This window comes from Fundulus heteroclitus, unplaced genomic scaffold, assembly GCF_011125445.2.
Source record: "Fundulus heteroclitus isolate FHET01 unplaced genomic scaffold, MU-UCD_Fhet_4.1 scaffold_128, whole genome shotgun sequence".
Classification (NCBI taxonomy): Eukaryota; Metazoa; Chordata; class Actinopteri; order Cyprinodontiformes; family Fundulidae; genus Fundulus; species Fundulus heteroclitus.
The window spans coordinates 429,559-446,730 of NW_023396540.1; the positions used below are offsets into that span (position 1 = coordinate 429,559).

General features: G+C 40.9%; 2 protein-coding genes across 21 annotated transcripts in view; one reads left to right on the plus strand and one right to left on the minus strand.

Moving 5' to 3' along the window:
* The first annotated feature begins 398 nt into the window (after positions 1 to 398).
* Positions 399 to 4,810, plus strand: LOC105915489 (parapinopsin). Its single transcript, XM_012849610.3, has 4 exons — positions 399 to 834; positions 919 to 1,247; positions 2,427 to 2,669; positions 4,456 to 4,810. The coding sequence occupies exons 1-4, from the start codon at positions 504 to 506 to the stop codon at positions 4,573 to 4,575; spliced, it is 1,023 nt and encodes a 340-aa protein (XP_012705064.2). The 5' UTR covers positions 399 to 503; the 3' UTR covers positions 4,576 to 4,810.
* Positions 4,811 to 14,426: 9,616 nt separating this feature from the next.
* The window catches only part of cacna1da (calcium channel, voltage-dependent, L type, alpha 1D subunit, a), a gene marked incomplete at its 5' end in the record, with an annotated part of 66,719 nt that continues 63,973 nt past the window's right edge, over positions 14,427 to 17,172 (minus strand). For all 20 annotated transcript variants that reach the window (XM_036128995.1, XM_036128994.1, XM_036128999.1 and 17 more), the window contains 2 exon segments: positions 14,427 to 15,318; positions 16,711 to 17,028. In XM_036128995.1, the coding sequence (XP_035984888.1) occupies positions 15,013 to 15,318; positions 16,711 to 17,028 (624 nt within the window).

Genomic DNA, 17,172 nt, shown 5'->3' on the forward strand with positions numbered 1-17,172 from the left:
GTAAGATTTTTAGATAGTTTGTTAAACCAGTGGTCCACAAATAGACTGACCAAATATTACACCTGATTAGACTTAAAACGGACCCTGAATTTAAAAACATAGGACAAACACTGAAAGCTTTGAATGGTGAAGAGGCAGAATAACTTAACAAAAACAACCAGAATGAGACCTAAAACATGTGGCAGGAGCAGTAAACAATGCATTTCTGCAACACAATGTGAGGTTTGAGCAGACAGCTGAATGTGTGAGTAGTCTGCTGGGCTGCTGCCAGCCAGGAGCACGTTTCTATCCTATTTAAACCCGTCTGCAATCAAGCAAAAGGTGAGGGATCAGGGATGATCATTTGGAGGAATTACTGTTTCTTAATTCCAGATCCTGAGGATTTATCCAAGCCTTCTAATCTCAGCCTTCTCATTCAGACGGAAAGTTATTGAAGATCTAGCATCTCAATCTTCAGAAGGAACAACAGAAGCGGACCCCTTTTTTTCCTGCTTTTTGCGACAATGCGGCCCCCAGAGCTTTTACCAAATGCCTCGTTCTACATGGGTCCACAGGAGGAGCCCCCTCTGCCACGAGCCGGCTTTATCGTGCTCGCCATCATCATGACCTTTTTTACCATTCCTGCCATCGTGCTGAACGCTACAGTAATCATTGTGTCCCTTATGCACAAGCAGCTGAGGCAGCCGCTCAACTACGCTCTGGTGAACTTGGCTGTAGCTGACCTGGGCACGGCGATGACTGGAGGGGTGCTGTCGGTGGTCAACAACGCCCAGGGGTATTTCTCCCTGGGCAGGACAGGCTGTGTGATGGAGGGCTTTGCAGTGTCCTTGTGTGGTGAGTCAAAAGAGGGGAGCAGTTTGAAATTACTCACTTTATTTGACAAGTTACATCAACTTTTCTTTCTCCGCATTGCTGCAGGCATCACATCCCTGTGCACGGTGGCTCTGATTGCAGTGGAGAGGATGTTTGTGGTGTGCAAGCCTCTTGGACAGATAGCCTTCCAAAAGAAGCATGCCATTGGAGGTGTAGTCTTATCCTGGCTGTGGTCTCTTGCCTGGAACTTGCCCCCGCTGTTCGGCTGGGGCAGGTACGAGCTGGAGGGCGTCGGGACATCCTGCGCACCTGACTGGCACAACACAGACCCCAACAATGTCTCCTACATCATTGCTTACTTTGCAGTGTGTTTTGCTTTACCTTTCACTCTGATCCTGGTCTCATATGCAAAACTTCTGTGGACGTTACACCAGGTGAGAAATTTCTGATCACTAAAGAACAATTTGGAAATATTTGAGATTCAGATTGTTCCTTGTATGTTTTACTGCCTCTTCAACTTCAGCACTTTGGAAGGAGTGTACTTTGTTGTATTTGTATGAGAGGTGTAATGGGGAAAACTTTAGATAAGAAGAGTTTAAACCAAAAGAAATAAGAAGCGACACTGGATTTTATGACACTAGTTACTAAATGTGAAATGAGAAAATGCATAAAATAATAACTTTATTTACACTGACCAAAGTGCTGAACAAAAAGTAAAGATCTTAAATAAGTAAAAACAAATAACAAAATTAATAATAGAACTAAGTAATAAAATTACAAATAACAACATGACAAAACAATATATAAAAAATAACTAACAACTTATACAGGTTCAAAAGTGGCATAATTTGGCCAGAGGAAAGAACCTGTTTCTGAGTCTTGTTGTTCTGTCCATGGTGGGGGTGGGTGGGGTCAGTGAGGATCTGATGAGCTCTGGCTAAGCAGCACCTGTGTGCAACAACCTGTATGGGGGGGAGTGGAGTCCCGATTGAAGAGGCTTTTCTAATTTGCAGTGGCAAAGCGTTCCATAATTTGGGAGTTGTGAGCTTCAGCCGTGTCCTCGGTTCCTCCAATAAATGCTGGCCAGCTGATCTGAGGGACCGAGGAGGAGAGTGAGTGCTCACAAGACCATTTAAAGACTTCAAATGTTTTAAAATGTTGTTGTGAATGTTGCAAGGTTTTCAACATTTCGTTGCACCTTTTTTTAAAAAAATTTTAAAGTCAGAGAAGCAATTTGATGGTCTTGGCATAGTTTATTTTCAGTTTCTTGTTTTTTTTTACACTTTATATAGTCTTTGTCATTTGTCTGTGCTAAAACCTTATCAGAAAATTAAATTAACATTACATTATCTATTTGCCACAGTCTAATAGCGTGTCATAAATGATCAGAACCAATCCTGCAGTCAAAGGGTTATTGCCAGATTTAATATATACAACCCTGTTTCACACATATTTTGTTCTTTTTTTCTTTCTATTACTTTGAGAACAATTTCTCTACTTCTGAACCAAGTTTTATAGGATTTTACTATATTTAAGGCAACACTTCACAGTTTAGAGTCAGTATTATCTTATCTTTGTCAGTCACTGATCAGTTCTGGTGTTCTGTGCTGCAGGTTTCAAAGATGGCCTGTATGGAGGGAGGAGCAGTAGCTAAAGGGGAGATGAAGGTGGCGTCCATGGTGATTCTGATGGTCCTGTCTTTCCTGGTCAGCTGGCTGCCATATGCCGGCCTGGCCATGTTTGTGGTCTACAAACCTGCTGCGAAGATTCATCCGCTGGTGGGCACAGTGCCGGTTTACCTGGCCAAGAGCAGCACTGCGTACAATCCCATGATCTATATCTTACTCAACCAACAGGTAATTTAGAACAACATGAATGGCATTATTCAAACAATTAGATGAGGGGTTGTAAAGGGATTGTAATTCAATTTAAATAACCTCTTCTTTTTTTTTGCAATTACATCAGCCCCATCTAGTGGTAGTAACGCACATCATGCAGAATACTGAGGGAGAAATGATATTCGACTTAAGTTAAAGACATGACTTCCATACATTTGAGTATGAACCTTGTTTTGCTAGTAGCAGATATATAGATCATTTTAACTGTTTTACTGTTTTACTTTTACTCACTACTTTACTCACCATGAAAGCAACACTGTGTGATAATACACTAGTGAGTAATTAGGTTGTAGGCATCATTAACAGTATAGGCAAATGTGGCAAAAAAAATCTCTATAATAAATATTAACCTATTTGAGACACAATTCAACCTGTTTCCTAAACTAAAAGACAGAAGGTGCACACACTGAAAGGGATTACTTTGTACTGGGAAAGACAAACAAAGAGAAAATGCCACTGACAGGTGATCACTCTGTCCGTGGCTTTGCCAAGGATACAAACCCACCTAAATATTGAAGCACTGAGCCAGTTTTTTAAAGGAAGGAAAAACAAATAATTGCAAAAAGCTAAAAACAGCAACAGTTATTTTCCACTGCTCTACACAGAAGTCCCTGAGCGAGGAATAGTTTTTATGGAAAAAAAACACAGAAGGTCCATATTTGATGGCAGCACTATCTCCATCTGTAGATTTTGTGTTTGCGTGTGTGCGTTTGTGTGCATATGTGTGCGTGCGTGTGTGTGTGCGTTTGTGTGCATATGTGTTCGTGCGTGTGTGTGTGTGTATTCTTGTACTTGCACCTGAGCGAGAATTTGTTTTGCTCATTTTACTATTAAAGTGAAGACTTTGATGTAAAGTGAGGACCATTTTTTGGTTCTCACTTTTTTCTGGGCAAGGGGTTAGGTTTAATACTACGTTCACTCTGCAGGTATTGATGCTCAATTCCGATTTCTTCATACTACTATTAAATGCGTACGCTATACTATGTATGAATGGTTCAGCGACCTGCATGCGCAGATAACAGAAGAGGATGTCACACTGTTTGCAGAAGTGATGGTGAATGTAATTGTTTCTAGAAGTGTTCAATAAAGTTTTTTTTTATATCATACAATACAGTACAGCTGTATTTATAAAGCACTTTAAAAGTAACACCAAAGTGCTCTAAAGCAATAAAAAAGCCTCGAAAAAATAAAATTGGGGCAAAATTGTACATTCAATTATAAGTAGCAACAACTCCCAGGAGGTATGCTTTTCCCGTTTATGAAGCCATGAAAGGAAAACAGGCAGGAGTACTTTTATTGAGAAAGAAACATAGTTAAAGGGAGCATTATCTCTGTTATTAGAAAGAAACAAAGCTAAAAATTGAAGCACTGAACTAGGAGTACTTTCTATGATAAATAAAAACAAAGAGAGTATACAGTGTACACAGTAGTTAGTAAGAACTAATGTTTTGCCTGTTTTATTTGAAAAAGAAACACAGCTAAACACAGAGACTCTGAGTCAGGAGCATTTTCTATAATGAAAAGGCAAAGACAGACAATGGTATTAGTAGCTTCACCAATGAGTTTAGCCTATTAAAACAATTAAGACAATGTTTACTATAGTTTGATAACTTCCTTGGCAAGTTTTAACAAACCAAGAAACGATTTAGTCTTAAACCTTTAAAGGAATTTGCTGTTTTTTCAGATGCGGGCGAGCATAGTGACAGTTCTTTCGTGTGTAACTGTGTATGTCTGTTTTCTTTAGTTCCGCAAGTATGCAGTGCCCTTCCTGCTATGCGGGAAGGAGGTAATGGATGAAGATGAAACATCGGAGGCAACAACTACTGTGGAGGCAATCTCAACAAATAAAGTTGGTCCCAGTTGAACTCTGCAATTTAATGATGACCAAAATTCTGTATGAAGCACAATAATAAATCGGTTTCCTGTTTCTTGTTATGGATGTACGAGTGTTGTTGCTTTTTTCAAAATGTGCATTATGAATACACAGCAAATCTGATTTACACATGAATGAGAACATTAATTCAGCATAAATTTATTTAATGATGATAGAAAACAAAATATCAAATGAAGTCCAGGTCAAAATCAAATGAAAAAAAAAATACAAAAAAATGCATTGATACAAAATCTAGAGGGTTTATATATGTATTAAAGCATTTGCTACTGAGAGAATTATGTTTTACTGAATAAAAACATTGAGGAAATGTCAAGACTTTCAAGTAGAGAACATTACCATGGGTCGTCCCTTATGTTTGTACATATTTTACATTATCTTCTATTTTAATACAGATTTCTGAACATTAATAGTTGTTATAGTAAGCATAATAATCATAACAAGATGAAGAGAAACTAACAAAAAATGCTTCAATGAATATGTAGTTCTCTGTAAACTGGTATTTTGTCAGTATTTTTTTTTCCCATACCTGCGAAACAGAGGAACAGTGCACCTTGAAAATATTTTTTTATACTCTTTCATTCCCAGCATTTAGAGGTGAGGTTAAAATGACAGATACAGATTCCACTAAACCATACGCACAGTCACAAAAAGTACAAAAATCGTCTCACCTTATTACACAAATCTGTTTAGAAAAAGGAGAAACAAAAAGCACTACATTTACTTGTGCAAAGACAAACAGCTATGTGCTAATATTTAAATACCATTGGTATAGACTTAACCAAATCATTTTCTTTTCTCAGGAATTCCCTGACATGAGGTAAGAGTAAATTCTCTTTATCTTTAGTTTTAAAACAACTTTTTAAAAGTCTTTACAAAATAATGCATATCTTCAGTTCATTAGTTCTGTAATTGCTACAAATAGCACAATGTGCCTTTTTATGTGCGTTGGTCCTTTTAGCCATCAACAAAAAGGACTAGAACACATGTTTTGTTTGAAAGTCACAAACAATTCAAAGAGCCCTTTCAATGTGCACACAAAGTGGAAAACCTCAACGTTCAAGACAGCATTCAGATTGAGATTACACCCACCTACGAATCAAATGCTCATGAGTAACAGGTCATAGGAACCTTAAACCTCATCTGTGGAAAGTTCAACTCTCTGGTTTGAAACTTGAAAGAAACACTGTAGTTTATTTAGTCCGGTTTGTAATGAACCAGGGAGCGACAACTGATGAAACACAGAAAAAGTTGAGCTATTAGAAGGAAAAAAAAAAAAAAACACAGTCCAGGTTTAACCCCAGTATAACTCATTTAAAGTCTCCACACTGTGCAAACAGATATGCTGACACAATGATATGTCCTCACAGTTGCCTAACGAGGTATAAACTGTGTGCAAAAAACCAGGTGGGCAGAGAGAGAAGGGGGTATGGAGGGGTTTGTATTGCTTTGCAACCTTCCTGACACCAGGACGCCCCCTGCTGTTCCACCGTGAACACAACTTGCACCGGCCTCGGATGAGACCGGGTGCCTCCTGCAGCCACACGCTTCAAGCCCTCACACACCACAGCTCCTTGAAAAAGTATTTGTATCCACTTAAATGTTTCCCATTATGTCACATTACAACAACAAACGTCAACGTATTTTTGTCAGGACTGTAAGTGATAAGTCAAAACCAAACAGTGCATAATGGGGAAGTGGAAAGAATCATGCTTTTTTTTCACATTATTCACAAATAAAATCAGAAAAGTCTGAATAGCTACACTCCCTTTTGCTCTGATATCCCTGAAAGAAATTTAGTGCAACCATTTGCCTATTATTAGTACAGCTGTTCTATAAAGGCCTCGGAGATTTGTTGGAGAACGTTAGCAAAACCAACAGCAATATGAAGACAAAGGAACACAGCAGACAGGTCAGGGATAAAGCTGTAGAGATGTTTGAAACAGGATTAGATTAAAACAACCCCACCCCCTGCTGAGGAAGTCGCACTGACGTCTAACTATGAAAGAGTATGGCACAACTGCAAACTACTAGCACATGGCTGTCCCTTCGAGCTTACAGGCAAGTAGCACATTAATCCACAGCTTAGGTGGAAGAATTAGAAGATAAGACAGCTATTAGTTGTGAGCTCAACAAATCTGACCTTTATGGAAGAATGACAGAGAAGCCATTGTTGAAAGAAAGTCATTAGTGCAATTTAGTGCTCTGGTCAAAAATACAGTGTGAGGGCAGTAAACTGACACTGCCGATCTCCACTGAGATTAATGGTAATCATGATGTGGGGAGGCTTTTCTTCTGCATCAACAGGGAAACTGGTTAAATCTGATGAGAAGACAGGATGCTAAATACAGGACAATACTAGTAAATTAGAGGCTGTCGAGACTTGATGCGAATTAACCTTCCAGCCGGATGACATCCCAAAAAATACAGTCGTAACATACAAAGCTACAATGGAATCCTTTAGATCAAAACATGTTGATGTGTTAAAAGGTCCCAGTCAAAGTCCAGACTTAAATCCAACTGAGATTCATTGGCAACACTTCAAAAGTGACGCTCATATTCACTGTGAATCATGCCTGTGCAAATTCTCAGTTATCCGGGTCATCGCAACAGCAAACAGGCTTAAATCGGAGGCAACTGCAAGTCTGGTCGCCACCGATTTAAGCCTGTTTGCCACTCTGAATCCAATCTGACTGATCTATTTTGGAAAGAATAATAAGAATAACTGTGAACAATGTCAGTGACTCGATATTGAAAGCTGGTACAGATCTGACACTAATTGCATCAAAAAGTGCTCAACAAAGTATTGATTCAGGGGGTTTAAATATAAATGTAAATCTTAATACACGCCATTAATTTCTCAATTGTATGTGGGAAAAAAAAGTGTCACAGGCCGGCTCAATGCCCATGACAAAAAGGAGGGGAGACAAAACGGTTTAGGCCAATCAACAGTTTATTGTAACCTATAAGTAACTTTAAATAAATAAAACAGGGATCAGATGTGAGTCTGTAAGAATGTTTAGTGTGTGCAGTGTATGAGTGGGTGAACATGTATGTGAGAATGTGTCTGAATGTTAACCAAAACCAAACGGAACCAACCAACAAAGTGAGTACCTGGAGGAGCAGAGAGAGAGAGAGTGTTAATGGAGCCCAACTTATATAATGAGCCCAAGTGGCTCCAATTAATAAGACCCGCCTCTGCCTGCAGGAGGAACCGCCCCTGCAGGTCAGAGGAAAGGGCCGTGACACCCCCCTCCTTAAAATGAGGGTTCCACCCTCAACCCAAAATTTGGCCCACATTAAAACCAATTCAAAATGTTCCCCAAAACACAAATAGCTACCAGTCCCAGCTCTAGTCGTTGCTCTGCATCCCTGACCAACTGTCCATCCCTCCATCTCAGCAGCCCTGGTACCTGGGGAGCAGTTTAAGAGAAGGAGGAAGAGACAGCCAGCAGAGGAAAACAGAGAAACAAATAAAGTTAGTTCAATGGAGCACGGGACAAAGCTTCAGCTATAATGTTACTTTTACCACTGATGTGTCTAATGTCAAGGTTATAAGGCTGTAGGAACAAGGCCCAACGCATCAGCCGCTGGTTGGGATTCTGCAAAGACTTCAAAAATGTAAGTGGATTATGGTCAGTGAAAACGATCAAAGGAGTCAAACCAGAGCCGACATAGACCTCGAAGTGCTGTAAAGCCCTGATGAGGCCTAGTGCCTCCTTTTCTATGACAGAATAGTTTTGCTGGTACTTATTAAATTTCCGGGAGAAGAAACTGACAGGACACTCAACTCCCTCGTCACTTTCTTGCAGTAAGACAGCCCCAGCCCCTATCTGACTAGCATCTACCTGTAATTTGAAGGGTTGACCAAAACGTGGTGCTGCCAACACAGGAGCTGAACACAAAAGAGCCTTTACTGCCTCAAATGCTGCATGGCACTGGGTGGACCAGATGAACTCAGCTTTGGCCTTCAACAGGTTGGTCAGGGGAGACACTACTACGGAAAAGTTTTTACAAAAGGCACGGTAGTAGCCTGCCATTCCCAGGAAGCGCATTAGTTCCTTCTTGGTGGTTGGCTGTGGGAACTGCTTCACAGCGGCGATCTTTGCTTCCAAAGGACGAACAAAACCCTGACCAACAATTTTTCCAAGATAAGTCACAGTGGCTTTGGCAAACTCACACTTTGCCAAATTAACAGTCAGCCTGGCCCACACCAGTTTTTCAAATAGGGCTTGTACTCGCCGGATGTGCTCCTCCCAACAATCTGAATAAACGACTACATCGTCCAGATACACGGCACACCCTTCCAGACCTGACACCACCAGATTCATCAGCCTCTGGAAGGTGGCTGGAGCATTCCGCAACCCGAAAGGCATTACGTTGTAACAGTACAAGCCAGATGGAATGACAAAAGCAGCAATCTCACGGGCTCTCTTTGTCAAAGGCACCTGCCAATACCCTTTAAGAAGATCAAATTTGCTAACAAACTTTGCTGACCCAACTTGATCTATGCAGTCCTCCATCCTAGGAAGAGGAAAAAGATCTGCTTTAGTGACACTGTTTACTTTTCGATAATCAGTACAAGGTCTAAAAGTTGAGTCAGACTTTCTAACTAAAAGACAGGGTGATGCCCAATTGGAAGAGCATGGCTCAGCAATTTTATTTTTCAACATGTATTGCACCTCTGTCTCCAACTGTTGTTTCTTCTCCTCGGATACTCTATAAAACCTTTGTTTAATGGGTTTAGCCTCTCCAATGTCTATGTCATGCTCGATTAAATGAGTCTGTGAAGGAGTGTCAGAAAACAAAGTAGGATAACTTCTAATGAGTGCCACCAACTCATCACGTTTACCACAATCTAGATGATCTACCAGTGCACTAAGATTTTGCAAAGTCTGAGAGTTTTTCAAACGACCTCTCAAAACTTCATCTGAAACCACAGCTACCTCCTCTTCTCCCCCCTCCAAAAAGTTAAGGCCGCTAGGGACAGTGATGGGCGCAGCAGCCAACGCTGACCTCACTGCTGAAGTGCTTTCAACTTGAACTGGACTACGGGAATGATAGGACTTTAGCAGGTTTATGTGACATAGTTTAGAGGATTTCCTATGACCTGGGGTTTCAATGAGATAGTTTAAGTCTGACACTTTACGCAACACTGTAAATGGACCATAATATTTTGCCTGAAACGGTGAATTTACAAGTGGCAAAAGAGCAAGGACACGATCACCAGGACTAAACTCGCGCAGCTCAGCTTGTCTGTCATATTTCTGTTTCAATTTCTTTTGAGACAATTCCAGTTTTTCCTTAGCCAGTTCACCAGCTCTGTACAACTTCAGTCTAAACCCATTCACATAGTCAAGAAGGTTTTGAGGTGGTTCATCAGGCAAACAACCATCCTGCAAAACTGCTAATGGCCCTCGGACTTTGTGACCAAACACTAAATCATTTGGGCTAAACCCTGTGCTTTCCTGCACTACTTCACGAGCGGCTAGTAACAACCAGGGTAACCCTTCCTCCCAATCTGCTGACAACTCTGTACAGTATGCACGAAGCAAAGACTTTAAAGTCTGATGAAAACGTTCCAAAGCTCCTTGGCTTTGAGCATGGAATGCAGTAGACTTGTTATGATTAACTTTAAGCTGTTTAAGAATTTGGGCAAACAAATGGGAAGTGAAATTAGAACCCTGATCTGACTGAATAACTTTTGGAATACCAAATGTAGAAATAAACTGAGTCAGTGCTTTTACAACTGATTTTGAAGTTATTGTGCGAAGTGGAAAAGCAGCCGGATATCTAGTTGCTTGGCACATTACAGTCAATAGATAGCTATGTCCAGACTTAGACCGTGGTAATGGCCCAACACAATCAATAATGAGATGTTCAAAAGGCTGCCCTATGGCTGGGATTGGGTACAAAGGTGCTGGCTTGACTACCTGGTTTGGTTTGCTGGTGAGCTGACATGTATGACAAGTCCTAATAAACTGAGTTACATCTCTTTTAAGACGTGGCCAGAAAAAATGACGGAGTATGCGGTCACAAGTTTTACGCACACCCAGATGACCTGCTACTTCACCATGTGATGTTTGTAAAACCTTGTTTCTCAATACAGTTGGGACAACTACTTGAAAGACTGGATCTCCCAAACCCTGGTCACTCTGTGGAACCCATTTCCTAACTAAAACTTCATCTAGAAGGAAATAACACATAGCACTGTCTCTCACAACTGACTCGGGCATAACATTAGCAAAAAGATTAGACAAAGTTGTATCAGCTTTTTGTTCAGCTACTAATGTATCCTTAGAAGTAGACAACTGTTCTGTCTGAAGTTTGAATGACAACTCGAGCTTTTCTGGCTTAACATCACCCTCTTTAACTCTAGAGGCAGCACGGGTTACAGCACAAACAGGAAATACGTCAGAAGGCACACTACTACAGTGCAAAGATTGACCTACAGGGGACACAGAAGTTGGCTTTTTAAAGATGTTGGGATTACCATCTGCCCACACTTTACACCCTGCAAGGTCATTCCCCAAAATCATGTGCACTCCCTCTACTGGCAACTGGGGCCGTACCCCAACATCTACATCACCTTCTACAAGACCACAAGCTAAAGTGACTTTATGTAAAGGAGAGGAAAATGGAACCAACCCCATGCCCTGTACAATGACACAACAACCAGTATCAGACATTTTAGAAAATGGCAACACAGACTCTAAAATAAAAGAATCCAAAGCTCCCGTATCTCTCAAAATTTTAATTGGGACTTCTTTGCCATCACCAACTAAAGACACTACACCATCAGAAATAAAAGCTGAAAAATCACAATGAGAAGAACCAACCTTAACCTGTGACTGCAACAGCTCAACCTGGAGGTCAGGAAGTGTAACAGGAGCTGCCATTACAGCAGGTTTAACTTGACCTGACCTTTTAGATTTAAGCAAAGGACACTCTTTCTTCCAGTGACCCTCAACTAGACAATATCTACAGGTATTGGCATTAACTGGTGCTTTATGACCAAATTTTTGCTGGGGCTTGTGATTTAAAACTTCAGACAAAGGACCATGTCTGAGACCATACTTATGAGTAGCACGGCTTGGTTCAAAGTGACTTTTGTGAGTAAGCACATACTCGTCTGCAAGGGCTGCTGCTTCACATGGAGATTGAACCTTACGTTCATTAATGTACGTTGCAACTGCCTCAGGCACTGAATTTTTGAACTGTTCTAACACAATTAAGTCACAAAGACCCTCAAAAGTAGTAGCTTCAGAAGCTGTAGACCAACGATTAAATGCAGAAGTCAAATCACGAACAAACTCTGAATAAGTCTGTGAATCTAACCTTTTCCTAAAACGAAAACGTTGGCGATATGCCTCAGGTACAAGCTCATACACTTTCAGTACTGCAGATTTTACTGTAGCATAAACCCTGCTGTCAGCTACACTCAATGCTGAGAAAGCCTCACGTGCTTTACCTGTGAGCACACATTGCAACAACGTAGTTCTATCTAAGTCTGTCCAACCTCTAAAATTTGCTATCCTCTCAAATAGAGTGAAATAAGTGTCAACATCTGACTCATCAAATGTAGGCAACAGACGAATGTTTTGTGCAACATCAAACTGTCCTCTGGTATCTGAAACTGGTCTATTAGTACCCCTCAATCTCTCCAGCTCTAGCTGCATTTGTAACAGCTCTCTCTGCTGTTCAAAGGTTAAAACAGGTGGACTAGGCTGACAACTTGCACCCTGACTGCAAAGAATTCCTGCCTCCATAAGACCCTGTTTTAAACCATCCCTAACAGTCTCTTTTAACTTTTTATCCACTATTTCAATTTCATAATGTTCAGCTATTTCAATTAACTGCTCCTTAGTACACAACTCTAAAGCTAATTCTGAAGGTGACTGAACAAAACTTTGCAAAATAGAAGACATTTTTCCTTTAAACAAAGTCAATACAACCTTTAACAAAGACAAACACAAACTCACCTGCTGCCAGCTGGGTTTAGGACAGGAGCCACTCCCCACTAGACTCCAAAAACAGCTAACTGACTGAACCCTGGTCTTCGTGCAGTCACATGTGGTGGGGTTTTATGCACACAAAACCAGTGGAGTGAAAAGTAACCAGAAACTGGCAACCCCCACAACCACGGAGGTGCTCCCGAGCCGATGTTGGGGAAAAAGGTAATGGGGAAGCTCTACCCACGTTCACTGCCACCTAAAACAAAACCACCACGAGCCTCCTATTGACACTCGCTGATTTACCTAACAAGGGGAGGACTCCCACCTGGACACAAACCCAGAAAAGGCCCTAAGTGAGTCACCAAACAAAGAAGCTAAAAGCTAACCAAACAAAGGGAACACATGCTCACTGCTCTCTCCTAACAAAATGGCCAAACCAAAGCATCCCCTCAACAAAAGTCTGGAAAACTGAAGCAAAAATTAAGTACTCAAAACTACTGAATGCAATTAACTACAAAACAAGTAGCCAAACTACCACTTATCAATGATAAGATAAAAGGGGAAACCATACCAATGTTAACCAATCTAACAGAATGTTAAGTTAACCAAACAACAGCATGTTAAAGTACACAAAAACTAAAGGTACAACTAACATTAACTTAACTTGGACGAGCCCCCATTTGTCACAGGCCGGCTCAATGCCCATGACAAAAAGGAGGGGAGACAAAACGGTTTAGGCCAATCAACAGTTTATTGTAACCTATAAGTAACTTTAAATAAATAAAACAGGGATCAGATGTGAGTCTGTAAGAATGTTTAGTGTGTGCAGTGTATGAGTGGGTGAACATGTATGTGAGAATGTGTCTGAATGTTAACCAAAACCAAACGGAACCAACCAACAAAGTGAGTACCTGGAGGAGCAGAGAGAGAGAGAGTGTTAATGGAGCCCAACTTATATAATGAGCCCAAGTGGCTCCAATTAATAAGACCCGCCTCTGCCTGCAGGAGGAACCGCCCCTGCAGGTCAGAGGAAAGGGCCGTGACAAAAGAAAAACATAATTTCCCTTCCACTTCACAATTATACACCATGCTGTTCTGGTCAGTAACATATAATCCCATTAAGAATATTAAGTTTGTTTGTTGAAAGGAGTCCAAATGCGAAAACATTCAAAAGTATAAATAATTTCACAAGAAAGGCAGAGGAGTCACTGTGGAGTACGGAGGTTTATACCAATGCCATGATCTTTCACGTGTGTGTTATGGAAAAGTCCCGGCACGTGCCTCATAAATATAATTTTATCCCACTTTTAGTTCTTTCAGCAGCAAAAAAAGGCATTTCATCAGGCGCCAACAAACTAAAGTTTGATTCAAAAACCAACAAAGAAAGCAGCAATGTTTATGCATGGAAGCATTTAAATTCATGTACACACGGCACAAAATATCCAAATAAACATGTTCCCCAGGGAGCCATATCACATGGACTCTTACAAAAACCCACATATGTTACCGCGTTTTAAGAAGTCATTTGAATATATTGTGCGGGTGTGTAACGATCGTAGAACGTCTAAAAAATATATTTCATAGGCAAAATAAAGAGTGCATATTAGCAAAAACCAAAAGGCGTTTAAATACCATAGTACCTCATTAAAATAACGCAAGTTTCCTTTTATAGAATAACAGGAGTCACAAGGGTTCATATTGCTGATCTTTTAAATTATACATAATTACAAAATATAGAGTTATCTCTTTACAAAGTTTCTCTTGTTATACTATACAATTTACAGCATGTCAACTAGGAAATATTAACCAGGCTATTCTTAAACGTTTAAAATAACTGGCCTGCTAGTGCATTTACCCAAAATGCTTTTGTTTCTTTAAACTCACACAACTCAAGTTGAATGATGCTAAAAGTAGGATAGATAATTCCTGCATAATCTGTTACAACTCGACATTTTCGATTAGCTTCAGCGATTCCTAAGACAACCCTCCCGCCCTCTCGAACACTACACGACTAGATATGCCTCACTATGCTTGCATTGAAAACTTGCATGATATGCCGAACCTTAATAAAGTGACTGAGGTAATGACATCATACATCTGATTGTCATCACCCTTGGAGACCCGCCATGCAGAGCGTCTCACACCGTTGCCAGCTCTGGCTCGTCTCTCTCCATGGCATCAGTGTCCTGGCCCCCCGATTGGCTGCAGGCTGTGTTCCCTCCAGGTGACGATCTTCAACAGAGAGTTTCAGTCGGTGCTTTGCTCTCGCCTCCTCTACTGGCAGGAGGTAAATTCAACGTTCAGGACTTCTGTGGCGCTTCTTCCTTCTGTATGCCTTTTTTTCTGCTCTGTGTAAAAAGGCACTTCTTTTGGTTGGAGCCAACAGATGCATTTCTTATTTAAAAATGTTGACGTTCAGATTAGATCTGCAGACGTGACCCCCACCCAGCCGATGCTATAAAGTCGTAATGCAGATCATCTCATCCGCCAGGTCCTCCTCATAAGGACCTCTGAGTTCTGTCTCTGGCTCCTCGTCACTGTAACTGGCTCCAGTGTCCGGCAGCTCGTAGTCCCTGGGGTTCAGCAGGGGAAACACGTTGACCCCATTAATCCCAGGGGCGATCCCCTCGCTCAGCAGGTGGCTGGCTGCGCTCTCCATCTCGTCTATTGTCATCTCACATGCATCTGCTATCTCGTGCTTTGTGGCAGCAACAAATTTGGGATCCTTGGCGTATCTCCCGAGCCCCTCTGATATCAAAACCTGCAGGACAGAAGGGGAAAGAAGTACTTTTAGTTTTACATATTTATTTGTGTTCATTTTGTCTGAATAAGATAACGATGTCTAGTTTTCAAAAATCTACTGAAACCAAAGTTCTTTGCAAACGTAGTCGTACCCCTCAAACATTTTTGCTTTTTTTTATTATTGGGTTTTTATGTGATGTTCTAAAACAAAACAGTACATCATTTTCAAGTGTAATGACTAGGAGTCATGTTACTTTATTATTATCTTCTTAATTTAAGCTCAATCAGATTGGATGGAGAGCATCTGTGTACATACATTTTCAAGTCTTGCCCCAGATTCTCGGTTACATTTAGGTCTGGGCTTTGACTGGGCCATTATAATAAATTAATCTTAACACTTCCTGTATAGATTGTGGCTGTATGTAAAGGCTTGTTGTCATGTTGGAAGGTTAAGTTTCTCCCCAGTGTAAAGTTTTTTTTGCAGTTTCCAGCATGTTTTCTTCCAGGACATTTAGCTTTCATCTAACTTTCTAGAGATGAGACAGGGAAGCTGACAGAGGTGGGGAAGGTTTATTTACTGTTGTTGCTGTGTTTGTTTAAAGCCATGCAAAGATGTTTGTTATGTCCCATACATGGCTATTGGAAAACTGCTTCCTAAAGCTGTCTTTCTAAATGCTTTTCTTGTTATCTCACTTTCATTAGCAGTCTGATTTGTGGAGTCCACAACCAACCAACAGGTATCCTGTCAACAGATTCTCCCATCTGAGCTGTTGATATCTGCAGCTTCTCCAAAGTTTCTAATAAGGATACCTCCAAAGGGAACTCATTTCCTTAGATCAAGGGTTCACAAACTTATCAACCTGTAAGCCTCAAAATAACACTGCCAGAGACTGGTGACCCCTTTTGGCGGGTAACATTTTTTTCCTTATTTTTTGGGAAATTATGAGAAAAAAGTCACAATATTAGAATAAAGTTGTATTTTTATAAGAACTCTTTCAAAAAAGTGTAGTCTTCCCCCTGTGTTAACACAGGGAATGAGGAGCATCTTGTAAAGTTATACTTTGTTATCAGTTTCAGAAAGAAGGAAATACAAAATCTTTTTAGCACATCAGCATTAAATCATCTTACGACCCCCTGGGGGGTCCCAATCCCCACTTTGAGAACTACTGCTCTAGATTTTATTTAGGTGTGTCAGGGAAAAGAGGGCTGGATAGGAATGCATTGTACACTTTATGTAGTTCTATTTGAAAAAAAAAAAAAGAAAATAAAAGAAAAAGTAAAAGAGAAAATCTTTCCTTCCACTTCAAATTTATGCTTTTTTATGTTGGTCTATCACATGAAATCCCAATAAAACGCTTTATCGAAGTTTGGGGTTATAACGTGATCAAAACTGAAACAGCTTCAAACTCACCGCTTCTACAAGGCTGGTTGCACTGCCTCTCTTCTGGTGGTACTGGTTGTGGTACTCCGGGGGCACCTGCAGGTGGATGGGTGAATACGTCCTTTGGGAAAACTCAGGGTCGTCTGTGTACCAGGAGCTCTTGCGCACAGACACATGGCTGCCAGAGATGCTCTCCCTGTGTGGGCGGTCCACGCGGATGAGAGGGGTGTAGTACGGCGACTGGTCTTTACTGGCTGGGGTGGCGGGAGGTGTGGCCCAGGAGCGAGTGGAGCGGGTAGGGGAGAGGCAGTGGGCTCTGCTGGAGTCCAGGCCTGCTACAGCCATAACCTGAGTGGTATAGAGATTATTAGACCTTTTAGCTGTAGATGCATGCAGACAGCGGACAAAAGGGTCATTCCTGCTCAGGTCCAAGGCTATCTAAACAGATCGGTTATTTCAACAGATTTCTGCCAGAGTTAAGATTGAAATTTG

Excerpts from the sequence above, each read along its gene's own strand:
- LOC105915489 (XM_012849610.3), top strand. The coding sequence starts at position 504 with ATGCGGCCCCCAGAGCTTTTACCAAATGCCTCGTTCTACATGGGTCCA. Across the intron at positions 835-918 it reads CTTTGCAGTGTCCTTGTGTG|GCATCACATCCCTGTGCACG; the intron begins GTGAGTCAAAAG and ends GCATTGCTGCAG. Across the intron at positions 2,670-4,455 it reads ATATCTTACTCAACCAACAG|TTCCGCAAGTATGCAGTGCC; the intron begins GTAATTTAGAAC and ends TGTTTTCTTTAG.